Source organism: Seriola dumerili, unplaced genomic scaffold (genome assembly GCF_002260705.1).
Source record: "Seriola dumerili isolate Sdu_G_001 unplaced genomic scaffold, Sdu_1.0 BDQW01000025.1, whole genome shotgun sequence".
NCBI lineage: Eukaryota > Metazoa > Chordata > Actinopteri > Carangiformes > Carangidae > Seriola > Seriola dumerili.
In genome coordinates this window covers 4426633-4442734 of record NW_019174280.1, presented here as the reverse complement: position 1 = coordinate 4442734, position 16102 = coordinate 4426633, and the positions used below count along the sequence as shown (strand labels likewise).

Here is a 16102-nt window from a genome sequence, read left to right as displayed (position 1 = left end):
TTGGATCCAAAACAACCCAAAGGCAAAAAAAAAAAAAGGCAGAAAGATTCACACACTGTATCAAGAGCTTAGAGCAAACTCATTTTAACAGAGTAATGTTAGGTATTGTGTCCATTTAAAGTTCCTTTTCCACTGGTCAAAAAACCCGCCAAGACCCAACAACCTTGGACGTTTGTTGGCAATGAAAAATGGTACAATCAGTATTCACACCTTCACAACTGATGCCAGTTGCACTGAACATGGACTCATGAGAACCAGTGGTGAAGGACAACACGGTTTTCTTGTCCTTGAAGATTCCATGGCTATATAGCTTATCATGCGAATAGGCAAAGCCAAGAGTGAGTACCCGTTTGCAGTGCATGTGTTGTCAAGGGGGGGGTTGCACTGAACATGGACTCATGAGAACCAGTGGTGAAGGACAACACGGTTTTCTTGTCCTTGAAGATTCCATGGCTATATAGCTTATCATGCGAATAGGCAAAGCCAAGAGTGAGTACCCGTTTGCAGTGCATGTGTTGTCAAATTGATAAAGATGTTTTCTGAATTTGCAGCACGTTATTTGCATGTGTTTTCTTAAGTTGCAGTGTGCTGAGCTCTCTGGGCCACCGTATCCTTGCCGTAACCTCTGTCATAGCCAGATTGGCTAAAAACAACAACGCATACGNTTGTGCTGAGCTCTCTGGGCCACCGTATCCTTGCCCCGCTCTCTCTCTCTCTCTCTCTCTCTCTCTCTCTCTCTCATTGACAACAGACCCATCTGTCATAGCCAGATTGGCTAAAAACAACAACGCATACGTTGCTATTTGCATATAAAGTGAAGAAGTGAGGTCTGATCACAAGTGGTCACTGGATACGCATGTTAACACCAGGTCTGAAAAGGGCCTCAGTGGCTGTTCTGAAGCTTTCAGCTGTTTCACATGATCTTCTTCAGTTGATGGAGCTGCCCAGCTGTCATGTCACTGTAGATGATCTGAGAACTTCTCATCCATCTTAAAAATAAAAAGGTGATTGAACTTTCAGAAGAGAAGTTCTTAAGTGCTAAAGGGGGAAACAATGATAAATAAACATCTACATAGCTGAAGGCTCCAGAACAGCTACAGAGGAGAGTCTTAAATCAACATTATAACAAAGTATTTGGTTTGAAGTTTTACATTTTTAGAGAATGACGCCAAACGATGTGAAAGAGTCTGAAGTTATTGTGTGTGCATGTAAATGTCAGTGTGTATTTAGAGGGACTGATATCTAATTTTCTGTTTAACATCAACTAGTCAGTGTTCTCTGCTTACAGTATGACAAACACGAAGACAGTAAAAACTTAAATAACAAACTCACAGTACAGTGTACACCTACCTGTTGGTGTGGGAGTTGTTGTGCATGAACCAGGAGCGGTTGTTGTCCACATACATGGCCCACGCCTTGTCGTCCTTCCCTAACATCATGTCTTTCATGGTGTTGATCCTCGCCACGCCAAACGCAGGGTCCGGGTGGTTGTCATAGCGATCGATGCAGACCTCCCAGTAGTGGATGCCCTGAAATTCAAAGGGGGAAACGGAATAAATGTTATAAATCTTGTTAATGTGTCTGTGAATCTGTGTGAATCTCATCCACTTATAAAAAGGTCAATAGGTAATAAATGTGGTGTGAAACTCAATATCAATATTCCCCTCAGAGACAAATGTGTGTGAACATTCACCTTAGAGAAAGCAGCGGTTCCCAGCACCACACGGTCATCGTAGCTGTTACAGGTGACTGTCTGGTTTTCATTGGACAGAACAATGTCCCGATGAGCCGAGGTGGGGTCAAAGGTGAACCATGCCACTGTGATAGGAAAATAACAGTCAGTCATGATGCCTGCTCTTATTCATGTTTTGAACGGAGGGTTATTAAAAGACACAAAAAGACACCATGAAGACCCGTGTAGTCTGTATGTTTAATTCCTATTAGCAGCCTATAGTATTATCAAAGTAATGATGTCTGTACATCAAAAATGTACTAAATGAAAAGTACAACTATACATATACACACTTCGGTTTCACACCTGTGTTTTCCCAAACATACATGAAAGCCATTAAAGCAGCTCTGTCCACAATGCTAGCAGAACCTGAACTGCTAAACATCCTGTAGGTTTGTCGTGGGATTTCCATCCTGAACTATGAATAAAAACTTTTTTTTTGCTGATGTGAGAAACAAAAATCTGCTAAATCTATTTTCATAAGTAGAACATTTTCCTGTAACTAAATATTTTTTTTATTAATAAGTTACTGTATGCTGTAACAAGAAAAACTGACACCCCTTAGAACAAAAACTGACATTTTACACAAATTATGCTCACGGAAATTGAAAGGAAATGACAAATGTGTCCTAATCTTTGTCAATGTCTAAACTGATTTGTTTTGATAAAGAAGAAATAATTCAGCCTCAGACATTGTGGTTGTACAAGGTGTCCCGAATATGTAAAAGTCTCAACTGTGATTGAACAAACATTAGCTGGTATTTTAGATTAATCTTCATCTTCTGTCAGCATCAAATATTCCCTACATGACCTGGTAGTACAGAATTAACAGCCTTTTAAAAAGCTAATTGAAAGATCTAATCCACATTCCATTTATAACCTACTTAGCCAAATAATAAGATGATAATATTAAACATAACCAATGTACACACACATATATATATATATATATATATATATGTATATATATTGGATAATAAAAGTATTAGCCATTGGTTCCTTCTTCCTTCCACACAGACTTGTGTATGGAAATCCATGTCTAACAATTTTATACAATGTAATGCCTCAGGACATGAATGTGTGAATGAGTTTAGCTTCGGGGTAAAAGTATACACACACACACACACACACACACACACACACACACACACACAGACACACACACACACACACACACACACATACACACACCACCAGACTTATAGCAGAAATGTCCATTTGTAAAGTTGTACATCAAAGTATATGTTTGTTTTCCAGCCTTTTGTCGGCTCGACAAGTACAATTTCCTCTCTGTGTGAAGCTGTGGGAAGCTACAACCCTCAAAGAAAAAGAGAGAGAACTGAGGAGGAATGGTGAGGAGAGAGGGAGAAAGAGGGAGAGAGAGTGAGAGAGAGAGAGAGTAGGCAGGAAGAAAGATGACAGAGTGAAATAAAAACAGGACGGATGGGATGGGAACGGTTATCAGTCAGAAAACAGACTCTAATGCCCATTGTTTTTGTCGTTGGCAAAGAGAGACTATGACTGTATGTGTGTGTGTGTGTGTGTGTGTGTGTGTGTTAACTCTCCACCCTCGCCCCACTGTGTTTATGGAAGATTACTCTTCCTTATTGTTCTTGTCCACTCCTCCTTTCTTTTCCTCTTCTCCCTTCCCTTCCTTCCCTCCTATTTCCTTTCATTCTTTCCATATTTTGGCTTTTTCCTTTTTACTTCCCTTCCTTTTCTTTCTTGTCCACTCCTTTACCTTTTTTCTTTCCTGTCCTCTCTTTTCTGTTCTTCCTCTTTAGCAACCTCTCTTTTTTCCACTCCCCTCCTTTCCTTTCTTTTCCTTTTCTGCCCTTTCCTTTGCCTTTTCGTTCCCTTGCCCTTTATTTCTCATCTACTCCTCCACTTTCTTTTCTTGTTCTCTTTTTCCTCTCCACTCTGCTCTTTCCCTTTTCTCTCGCTCCCTTTCCTGCTTTTTCCTTTATGTTCTTTCTGTCCACTAGTCCTTTCCTTTCCTTTCCTTTTCTTTCTTTTTCTTGCCTTTAGTTTCCTTTCATTTCCTTTTCTTGTCCTTACCTTACAGAAAAATGTAGTCTCACAGAACAAGAACAAATGAAATTACATGATGACACCTGTTTTACAAAGATCAACACAAACACAACTGTTCTGTGCGGAAACAAGACAAACAACACAGACAAAGCAGGAGACACTGCCCTTTCATGGTGAAGCCACTCTGTGCCAATTTGGCAAGCTGGCAGCAAAGCTAGGACCCACACACACACACACACACACACTCAAGACCTACCATCAGAGGTCTTAAGTACAACCGTCTTGCTGTAGGGCCCCACGCCGATGGCATTATAGGCTTTCACCCTGGCATTGTAGGCGCTGTTAAAATGGAGGCCGTCCACCGTACACACAGTCTCCTTCCCTACATAGACTTCCTGAGAGTAGACACACACACTTCAGTGTCATTACATATGCAGGTCAAGTGCATGCACATGCGTATTCTATAAATCCGCTGCTCAAACTCATCAATTATACATCTCATTGTCAAGTATTAGTAGTTACAATTGTAGAACAAGTACTCAGACATTTAAAATGCTTCTTTGCTGATGACATATATACTCAACTACACATCTCTCACACGCACACACACACACACACACAACCATCTGGCTGTTATCAGAGTTGAGCAGCATATGGATAATTAATAATACAATTTAAAAGAGAGGAAGCTGCATACTTTCACACAAAGTGCGTATTCTGTACCAGTGTGTGTGTTTGTACCCACCCTATACTGTCCTCCGTTGCCATCGTCCAACTCTAGGATGTAGCCCTCGATGGGGCTGCCAGGGGATGCAGTTACTCTCCAGGCCAGGGTGGCGCTGTTGTTCCTGGTGCAGCACTTCTCCAGCTGCAGGAGAGGAGCCGCCGGCACCGAGGGCCCGATCTCCACTGTGAGGAGAGGTGTACGGATGGATGAGACGTAAAGATTGTGATTGGGGGAGGATGGAGGCGTGGCGATTGAGAGATCAAGATGGTTAAAGAAGAAAGTGTAGAAGGAGGGAGAGGTGGATGATGAGAGGAGGAAGACAAACAGAGGGATCTGACTGGTTGTAAATAAACTGAAGGGAGAGAAACAGGAGCTTTAATGTGAATCTAGTGGGATAAAAAAAAAGCCTTAAAGGTGAAAGAGCTCCGGGTTCATTTATAGGGCAACAGCTGTGGAGGCTTTAAGTAGGCCATGTGAGGACATTATGCCCACTATAGAAGTAGTAGTGCTAGTGGTGTGTAGTGTTGGACCGATATAAGCTGTGACGCCTTGAGATAAAAACTCCCAACTGAAGGACACACTGAATAAACAGTTCAAAATGAATTAATCACTTATGGAAACAGGATTCTTGGCTGGTTAGGAAAGTCAAGAAAGGAAGGAACCAGCTTTGTATCAAAGACATTTTTGATAAAAAAAAAAAAGCAATATATCTGTCTAACCCTTGAAGTGATAAAACTTTGTGCTAACAAACAAGACAAAACTGCATTCCAAAAGGAGCTGAAACAAACAGAATAAAAATAAAACCACTGAAGTAGAGATTTTGTTTAAGGCAGATCTAAGGGTAATGAAGTCTGCTTCATAGCTTGACTTTATCCGTTGGCACTCTGATCTTTCAAGACAAAAAAACAACAGTAGTGAAGACACAGGGGAAAGGCAGCAGTCAGGACATAAGGAACAGTGCTGTAGGATCTATGCAGTAACCATGTAGATATCAATATCAGTATTTAAATTCAATATTTTTCACATTATTTGTAGCCAAAGTAGTTCTTTGATTCACACACAACCATCAGAAAATGTCAACTACTTTAAATTATATCATTTTCAATTATTCTCTTTGCGTCAGGATGCTATCCTTTCATATGCTTTAAATCCTTGTATTACTACTTATTACTATTCTGGAGTTCACATTAGATAGTCTGGTAAGTGGCTAAATCTGGTACACTGCATTATCTTGAAGACAAGATATGAAAATTAATTGTTCGGTGAGTTATGTTTAATATATAGTTCCTCTGCTTACAGAGGAGAAAATGCAACAGTGCAATGCAAGGAAGGCTGGTTTGGGAAAAAGAGAAGTACTTCAGACTACAAATAGAGTTTTTGGAAACTTTGTGCCCCAGTGAAGGCATCGCTATTCTGCAGAGGTGCTGGAAAACAAAAACCATGCAGAGGAAAGAAACCAGATAGACGCTGTCGGACATAGAGACCGATGAGTTTCCAACCAGAATGGCTGTGAGGGCTACTGGGACTGGGGGAGAAGGAAGGAGTGACAAAATAAATTCACAGAAGGAAGACAGAGGTTTACTTTGAGAAAGTAGATTCTCTGAAATACCTCCTGGGCTCTCTGTCTCCATCTCAGCCTCACCACTTCCTGCTGCCTGCATTTGTTTCAATAACGGACTCTCCTGCACATCTGGAAGTGTGACGTTGATTTGGGTGTTTTAATACAAGAGCACATGGACAGAAGATGGCATATTAAAGCAGCTGGAAGTGACAGTGAGATGAATGGAGAAATTTAGATTGATTGCAATGGAAACATGATGAAAGATCCATCTCCCTAATGGTGGTTAAAAAAATACAGCCTTATGATCTTTCATATGCAAATGATATGTAAATTTCATGATTTTCACTACTGACTTCTAGGTCAGGTGATTATCATTCACAGAAAATGTAGTTATTTTTGGAAGATGATATAAGCATTGCACAAAGTTTCATCATCATAAAACGTTGTATCGTCTGTATATTGGGACACAAATATCTTTTTTCACCCAAATATCTGACAGTGGATCAGAAAACGCTGCAACTACAGAGACTTTAAAGTACAAAGTTGAAGGTTTGGTCATGATTAGTATTTGTGTGTGTAGTGCTCTTTTCAAGGATGTGATGGTATCTCAGCTTGACTTATATATACTGTATATATATATATATATATATGTATATATATATACGTTTTAGCCATTGCAAGAGAAAAGAGACTGACCTCGCTGTTCAGTAAGACATAACTAGGTCAGTAAAAGAATTTAAATTCAATAAACAAACAAACAAAAAACAGAAAATTAGAAATAGAAATACAATGGTCTCCAATAGTCAGCAGCAGAATTTTATTTTATTTCATTTTAATTTTAAGTCCATGTGAAAACTCATTGACGATGAATTAAGTCAGGGCGCGTTTGTGAACTACAATACCTCTTACACTGTGATCAGGATGTCTAAGACTTAAATTCAAAGAGATAAAAATCGAATGTTCTATCTTTAAACTCTTAACGCTTTGTTCTGGATGATCAGTGGAATTGAAGGTGGGGAAACGTACAGATGAGTTTCATGTCACCGGCCTCAAAGAACAAAGGAGGGACGATCAAAGCCTTTCTGAGCCTTTTCAGATTAGATCAACCCAAGCTCAAATTAGAGAAAGTCTCCTTATAGTATAACACAACCAGGGCAATGACCTGCCGATCTGGCTCACAATCTTCATTTACGAGTTAGAGTTTTTGTATCTCAGATATCAAGGTTGCCACTTTAGAGGAATTTGGCTCCATTGACAACCAAACAGGATTTCGTATTATAAACCCATTAAACACATAATAACTATATTAACACTATGAATATTAATTACACAGCACTAAACTGAATATAATTTCATCATGCTTTTAATAAATTTGTAATAATTGCAATCACAATGTATTTTGAATAAATGCTGTATTGGATCAATATATTCATTATATGATAATATAATATATTGTATAATATTTAAGTGTTAAGGATTGATACGAGAGAATAATGGGAATTATTTGCTCTTTCATTAAAATGACCAGGTTGAATCCACATCAGCACAAGAAAACAGCTCATCTTTACTGCCTCACTGGAGCATTATGGAAATAAAATATGCATAGTGCTGATTACATATTTAATGTACATTAACAATACATCTGGGCAATCTCTTCTGCTGCAGCGGAATGAATATAAAGGATGCTATGTTTACTCATGCACGCCAACTGGTTGCTGGGTAGCAACAGCCAATGAATAGCTAATTAGTTGTGTGTACATTGCTGTACATCTTAAGGAGACCTCAAAAAGGGAAGAAATAACAGCGACTAAATGTTAATTGATTATCAAATATATCATGAAGGGGTATTTTTTTACCTCAGATCAGGGATGTTTGTTTGCACATGTCAAGTTGACTTATTCATAGAGCCTGTTTAAAGATGCACTCCAGTTTTACACGACATTCAGTTTACTGATCATGCAGATTACGACTCAGCCCGTGAAAACAGTTCTTCACAGTTTATTTGCCACCATGAAAACCTTATGTTATTTCTGACTTGTGAGAGTTCAAGCATTATTCCAAGATGGCTGCCTCCTCTGCTAATTACATAATTTAATTGGCCGAAATCAGCTACTTTTGCGATGTCATATATTTGGAGCGGTGGGTAAACAGTGATACAAATAAACTGTATATAAAGTAGATCCTTTAACACTGACTGCAACGATGAATGCATAATGACAATATTGATTTGCATTATGGGATATGTAGGATCCAGTGTTTTTGGAGCTTGACCCAGGGACTAAAAGTCAGGTTATATTGGTTTAAAATAAAAGAAGACAGGGTTAAAAAATAGAATACAGATTAGAATAAAAGGCATATTGCACATAAACACATAATAATCTATGCTTCAGTCATGACTCAAATATTGTTGTAAAATATGTTAAAAAATGCCAATAAAAGGGAAAGTGTGTATTTTTGTTTGTTCACCTTTGCCTTGGCAGAAGTCTAGCTGCAGGATGGTCTGGAGCAGTGAGTCGGTGTTGAGGGTGAGGTCAAACTCGGGGCCGACTTTTGGCTCCAGTGCGCCTTTTACCCACTGGTCCTGAGACGACGTCACCCGCTTGATCAGGGCATCAGATATCTACACACACACACACACACACACATTATATAGTGAAAATTACCACAGGAAAAGACATGTTCACACACATAAACACACAGGAAATGTGAGCACATGCGTTCAACATCTACATTTAAATATGCTTGCAGGGCTGTGACACCCTCGCTGCATACAGAGCAGCTTCTCTTCTGGGATCTGTTCCATCCGTAGCTTCATTACATTGTGTCCGACATGTGAAATGGGGCAAGCATTAGTGCAGTTCAAATATTTAAGGATACGAATTAGACCTCTCATCTCCTGGTAAGAGCTTCACTGTCCCAGAAAAAAAGCTAAGTGAATGCATTACATTAAACTACGCTCAACTGCAAATAACCTGATTGCTATTTTCTTTTTCTTTAAAGTCAAAACACGAGCAGAGGATTTGGAAATTCAGCCTCGAGCATTAAGAACATAGATGTCTTATTTAACTTCATTTTCCCCACTTCAGATCAGTCGAAATTACAAATGTTCCTGTGCTTATATTTAGCATTAAAATCAAATCCACCCTTGATTTCTGAGAAGACTCTACTTTGTATTTAGGAACTGGCAACCATATAGAAAAACATAATCAATACATTATTAAATATTCAGATGAAACAGAAGAGAGAGGATGTGCGTGTCCCTCGAGAGTGTCTTTGATCTCTACTTCATCTCTCCCTTTAACCTTAACTCTATTTCTCTTGTGCTATCACTATACAGGAAGAGAAATCATTCATAACCAGAAGCAAAGACACAACAGAAATGGAAATAGCCATATTGTAAATGTAGCTACGTGGCTGCAGAAGAAAAAGACTATGTGTGGCATAGGAAGTAGTTCTTCTCCTTTGTCATTTAACCATTGTTTTAATTCAATTGAGGCCCCACACACATTAACATTGTACAGTTAAAAATAATATTTGTAGAGAACTACTCGAGTGGTAAATGTTTCCAGATGCCACAAAGGGTTCTTGCACATTTTATTATTGTTATTATTATTATTATTATTATTATTATTATTATTATTATTATTAATAATAATTTATTTTTATTATTATTATCAATTCCTTTATTTTATCAGGAATCTCTTTTACAAGAAAGTGATGAAGGTGATAATATGGAACTACTTGTATATGTGTGTTCCTTTTGTTTTCAAATTGACAGACATGTATAGTATGTTATCATACATAGTCACGTTACTTACTGTATGTTTGGGCCCAGAGAGGATTAAAATTCCAATAAGAGAAATCCAAATAGACTTATTTGGGATTTGGAAATGAATGTGCCGCATAAAAGGAGCAGCAAACTCTGATCACAGATATAGAGCATATACAAAAAATCCATTGTATTTAACCATGTTTTACAGTTGGGGTCATTCAGACAGCAATTTGTCGTGAATCAAGGTGATAAAACAATGTGAAGTGTGTTTCTGAGCTGTTAAAGAGGAACCAGCGTCTCCTAGACCCCAAACACCTTAGGGTTAAACCTTCACTTTTACATCTTTCGTCTACGCAGGTGCACGTTACATTTGACCTTTCTCTGTTTGGCCTAAATATACACAGATCAATAACTATCGGTCAGCTGTGTTGAACATCTGAGCCTGCTGATAACTAAACATGTCGAGTCAATTAAAAATGATCAGCTGCAGTATTGAAGCAGATCAGATGCATCCCGTGTTGCTCCGTGTTTGTGCATGAGCGCAGGACGGCATGTGGTGTGTTGCTGTTGCTCTCACATCAGCACTGTACAGTAGTTTAATCTGTGCTGGCGTCAGAAACATCAGAGGCTTCCTGCAAAGCAGATTTCTCCTCACAAGCTCAGTGAAAATAAGTATCACATTTCCTCCTTCCTTTCAACTTTCACATTGACATTTTTTTTTTGGTTGTAAATACTTCGAAAAAGATGTTGATTCAAGTAGATTTTTCTAATGTGAGACCCCATACTGTTTTTGCCTTGTGTATAATCTAAGAAACTTAAGTCATGGTTTAAAGTACGTAGTTTTAAAGGCGAGGGCTGTTGTTCCATGATGATCAACTTCCCTGAAGGGATTAAAACAAAGAGTGGATTCATTGTGCCACAGTCTGATATTGCCCCTGTACCACAGAACCCCACTGATTTGTTTGGTTCTTTCATGTCTGGTTTTAATGGTTTGTGTATGAAAATTAATTTCTAAGGCACAGAGACAACATGGCAACTCCTGCTGAGTGGATAAATTAATTGCTGTTTTTAGTATCTTCATAGATATTGTACTTATAAATAGTTAAAAGCAAGGCCAGTCTTTCACACTTTTCATCCCCGTCCTGTGAAAACCACGTGTCTTCAAATTTAGTGATTTTGAAACTTTCAGATAAATGTAAGGATTACATGTTCCCTGTTGAGCTGTTGAAACAGTTTAAAAACCTGTTGGACTGAAACTTAAAAATCTATCATCACAAAGCTGAAATAGGGCTGTTTTTTAAGCTCATGAAATGTCGATCTTGCAGCTTTCCTACAAGTGGAGGGTAAAACTCACACAACTTATTTTCTACAAAGACATTTTTAGTTCATCTGGATTTCATAACACACAGTCACACAACTGCACACACATACCTGGAGGAATCCACTGGGATCGTTCTCTTTGAGGACTTCCAGGCAGTACTCCATCATACCTGTGGTCTGACGTAGCTTCATGGTGCAGTGGGTGATCTGGTCACGCACCACCTGAGAAAGACACAGAGCAGAGAAATTGGTATCCAGTCTGGTAGCATGTGCTTGTTAGTGCATGAGAGTCCCCCCAGCTTAAACAGTGGTCCTCCCCACTTTTATAAAGATGCAGGGACCGCATGCAAGCGATATGGCACACAGCATTCAGGTGAATTTCCTCCACTGAAGAAACTACATTTTCAAGTAAAAAGGGCTCTGACAAAGAAAGAGATCAGACCAGCGGCACAGGAGGACTGGCCATGGGGACTACTGGTTCAAATCTCAGTCAGCCGGTGGACCGTCAAAACATCTATAAGTCTTTTACCACTCTGTCAGTGTCATTCGTACAGCCGGTCCCAGCAGATAAGTCCAAGGCTGAATTTCTTTCCCAGTCCAACCGTGGAGCTAATACTGGTCTGCCTTTACCGAGATGGAGAGACCTAAAAGCTCCTGAAGGACGACAGCTTGACTCAGAACTGACTTTTCTATTCCTCAATGTGTAAGTAACTTGATGGGTACATAAGGTCACATGTATGTTTACATTAGTGACCAGATACAGTAGACATGATAACATAAGCTAACTTGCTGTTACCCATATTACAAATTTGTTTGGCAAATGTCGCTATCGCTAGCTGGATAACTGTCAGCATTGCTTTGGAGCTTTGGATCACAGCAATGCTAGCGTGGGCTAACGGTTGTGTCTGGATTGTTTGTTGGCTGTCATGGACACAGGGTAAATTTATTCAGTTAGTGCTTCTCGATGTGTTTAGTGGCCACTTTCACTGTGCTTTGTGACACTTTATGGCAGACAAGGTATTTGTTTTGGTCTGAGATGCTGATGGTCTAGTGCCACATCTAGTGGCAGTGACGATTGTTTACAGAACATTTAACCAGGATTCCCAGCCATGGCCACTATGTAAAAAAAAAAAAACAAAACCCCAGCATGACCGAATCAAGTTCAGCTAGAGGAATCAGTGTCCAAAGGAGGTAATTCAGTAATAACACAAAGAGAAAATGAGGTGAGAGCAGCTGATATGTTAAATATGTGACATGAAGCGCACAGAAAGATTTGGTTTGGCAGCTACTCTGGACTGCACTGCTTCTCAGTCTCATATGCTGCTAGGAGTGTAATTAGGGAAAGGGAGAGCAGACGTGCAGACATGGGTGATTGAAGATGGCTGGAACGACAGGTGAGTTAGTGGCTGGCAGGAAACATAGACAGGAAAAAGGAGCAAAAATTAAAAACTGGCTCGGGACATGATTGGAACAGATCTCTCAAAATCCCATAGTATTCCTGGCACACTATCACACACAAACACAGACACACACACATGTCACACGTCTATCTGCTGGCTGAACTCCCAGCAGAAGGGAAATGAGATTTGGACGAGTGTCACAACCAGTCGTTGGAGGCTAATTGAAAGTCAGCGAACTGTCTCCGCCTTATTAGCCTTTTGTTTACATTCAGTCACACCTGCACAACATTTCAACTGATCAGTGATTTTAAATTACCTGCTCAAAGTACAACTGATACATGTTTATAACATGTAACGTACACGAATGTGAACATGGCAAATACATCAACTTTTCAGAGAGATTATAAAGAAAGTGTTTTGTGGTGTTGGTGTATCCAAGATAATTAATTATACCGTTAAATGAATGAATGAATGAGAGAGATAATTAGATGAAGTCTTGGTAATTAGTCCTCTCGTTTATTTGATAGTTAATGAGATCAAAGTTAATTATACACCTGTCAAGTGCTGTCTAAACTGAAAAATGAAGACCATGCAAAAGTCAACTGAACGAGAGGATCAAACCAATGTACAGTGTGTGTGTGTGTGTGTGTTTGTGTGGGCGTGTGCGTGCACAAGCAGGTTCAGGTTCACGAGCAGGTTTTTATCTCACATTTTAATTTCATATATTCTTTTATTTTTTCTGTATTTTATGTCTTGCTTTTCTCCTTTACTTTGAAGCATTTTGTCTAGCCTGATCTAGAAAGGTGCTTTATAATAAACTTAGTCAGTCACTATATTTTTATTAAATAATTAATTGATTCATACATTTATTAAATTTCCCACTACAGGTGTATTTTAAAGTGTACAAGGTTCAATCACAGTCATCAAATGTATAAACGTCATATTAAATTAATGAAACTGGTCACGCAAATCATTTATTTTTAATTAATGTAATAAATATATATATAAATTATATTTAATGAATCAAAGGTCATTGGAAGGTCATTAAAGAGGAAAAAAATTAAAGAAATGATATATTTGCAGCTGTATGTCACCGTAACACAAACATGCAGCTGGAATTCACATGCACCAAAATACACACACAGACACTCAAATTATTTACCAAGAGAAAATTTGTTTTTCAATTCAAAACCTCGCTCTTCTTATCTCCTGTGTAAACAACATGAAGTATGGAGCGTGCAGCCTGAGTAAATCTCCGATTTATTTCAATTTTCCTTCTGTCCCACCGGGACAAGCTGCCACCTCCCTGCCACAGGCTCCTGCAGACTGAAGGTCTGAGGGGCTTTTTCAATGAGCTCCACGTGCATCACATGCAAATATTGAAACATGTTAATGCAGGGCCAGATCTGAGATACTATGGGCTCACTCTGAATGTGGATCACTGGCTCCTCATCACACTCTGAACCACATTTCAGTTCAGGTTAGAGCAAATTTTGTTTTTGGTTTGATATTGTCAATTTTGGTAAATACAGTTTTTACACTGGCATGACATAGTACAAAAAAACCTGATGCAGAGCTTTATATAAGGTATTGAATGGAAATTCAATGAGATTGAATGGAATTTTGTACCAGCTGTATTCAGGAACACAAACGTTAACCAGACTTTCTTTTGTATCTAAGTTGTCACTTTTTAATGCAACATTTCTTTAAAGTTAAAATGAGTTCTGGTACAAAACTGACAGGTTTGATCCAAAGAAATGATTATATAAGCGTCTGACGCGAGTAACCGAGACAGGATGAACCATAATCTCATTCATAGAAAGACTCAGACACAGTCATCTGTACGAGTTAGAGAGAAGTGAATATTAATCCATCATCTGCTGGATTATAGCTAAAACTGAAGTATGTGTCTGTGTTTTTCAGTGTGTGTGCTCTTGAATGTCCTTTACGAGAACTCTTTGATAACCCTGGAAAAGGTTTTTGGACAGTGATGAAATTTTTGAAAAAGTGGTGATATTTTTGGAGTGTAACGTCACTGGAAAGAGATATTTTTGGAAAGTGGGGGGATTATTTTAGAGTTATTTTTGGAGAATTATGACACTTTTTGAAAAGTGAGAATGTGAAACTAGGTAGAGAGAGTAGAAAGATAAGAGCAGCTTTCATAATGTTACGATACAGAATGGGGTCAGGCCTCCAGGACAAGACGGTTAATCAGAGGGCAAACTGCCAGTCAAGGGCATAACATCGAGGGAGGCTCCGAGGTCAAGGTGGTCGGGGTTTAGGCGTTAGGGTAGAAATGGTTAAGATCAGAGCAAACAGTTGGTCAGAGGGACGAGGGCATGACCCTTAGGGACTAGATAGTGTGTGTCAGTGAGGATCCTCAATATGTGTGTATCTGGTACAGGTCAGTAACTGGCTCAGAAGAGATTAACCTACGAAACCCAGCTACCACACTGATCCTATGTTACATTGTGCTGCCTTATATTAAACTGTTTCTAGTTTTTGTTTTAATGAGTTTTAATCTCAGTGACATTTTTATTAGATTTCATTATTGCAAATACTTATGTTGACAAATGTTACATTTCAGCATCATCAGTTTAAAGTGCTCTCATGGTATCATCATTCAGTTCATTAAAAGAAAACTTTGTGAATGGAATAAAATCTTTCCATTTTGCTGGATTAACCTCACTTTCTGAACAGTTCATACACAAACTAATGAACTGATGAAACCATCTGAAAACTATGCTTCGTATATTACAGACTCAGACATATACAACAAGCATTTCTAGTTGTTCTTTGAAAGATGAAAATATGTTGCTTTTAAAGGATTAAGTTGTGGCTTTGGTGAATTTTAGAAACATCTGCGTTTCTTGGTGGAGACAGTCAGTTTTTTTGTGTCTGGTCCGAGCTGTGTCCACAAGAACAGATTAAAAACCTTGTAAGTGCTTTTGAAAAAACAAAATATGAAATAGATCATCTTTTACAACCTTCTACTGGCGCTTTTAAATGGAAAGAGTTGAACTGTGGTTATATAATTTGCACACTTGAAGTCGTCCCAAAAGCAAACTCGAGCAATGTTCAGTCGAAATGATGCATTTATGGAAAAGCTGTATAGTTTGTTTCCGAGGTGTGGGAGTAGTGTGAAAATCTGACTCCTGGTTAAATTTTGCACTGTGATGTTCACTTTTTCATTATTTTGAAAGGAAGTCTGGATGCTGTGAGAGTCTTAAACCACACACTCAACTCAGAGTAATGTAAAACTGTAAAAAGCATCTATGTGGAGCTTTCAGTCACAAATTTTGGTTCAAGCCGCAGCTCTTCTACTTTCCTTATGTCTCCACGTGAATGGAGCCTGCAGTTCAACTCATTCAATCAGCTGCTGATACACACTGTGTGCAAATGAATGTTTATTCACGTAAAGATGCTGCTGAAGTTATCACTCATCGACAAGCAGCTATTCTTCTCCTGTCCCGGCTCCGTCGCAGCCTTCCAGCTCTTTGCCCTCTGGCTAAATCTCAATCCCCAGCCTGCAGATAATCACAACAGCTGTCCTTGGGGC

At 38.9% G+C, this 16102-nt stretch overlaps 1 protein-coding gene across 2 annotated transcripts in view; it reads right to left on the bottom strand.

Moving 5' to 3' along the window:
- Positions 1-16102, bottom strand: part of trim67 (tripartite motif containing 67) — a 62082-nt gene that overhangs the window by 20317 nt on the left and 25663 nt on the right. The window contains exons 4-9 of one of the 2 annotated variants that reach the window (XM_022737794.1): positions 11255-11365; positions 8530-8671; positions 4509-4672; positions 4020-4158; positions 1694-1818; positions 1351-1529 (exon numbers count right to left, since the gene is read on the bottom strand). In XM_022737794.1, coding sequence (XP_022593515.1) covers positions 1351-1529; positions 1694-1818; positions 4020-4158; positions 4509-4672; positions 8530-8671; positions 11255-11365 — 860 coding nt within the window. Of the gene's footprint in view, positions 1-1350; positions 1530-1693; positions 1819-4019; positions 4159-4508; positions 4673-8523; positions 8672-11254; positions 11366-16102 lie in introns of both variants that reach the window. The other variant, XM_022737795.1, reaches the window with a different exon arrangement.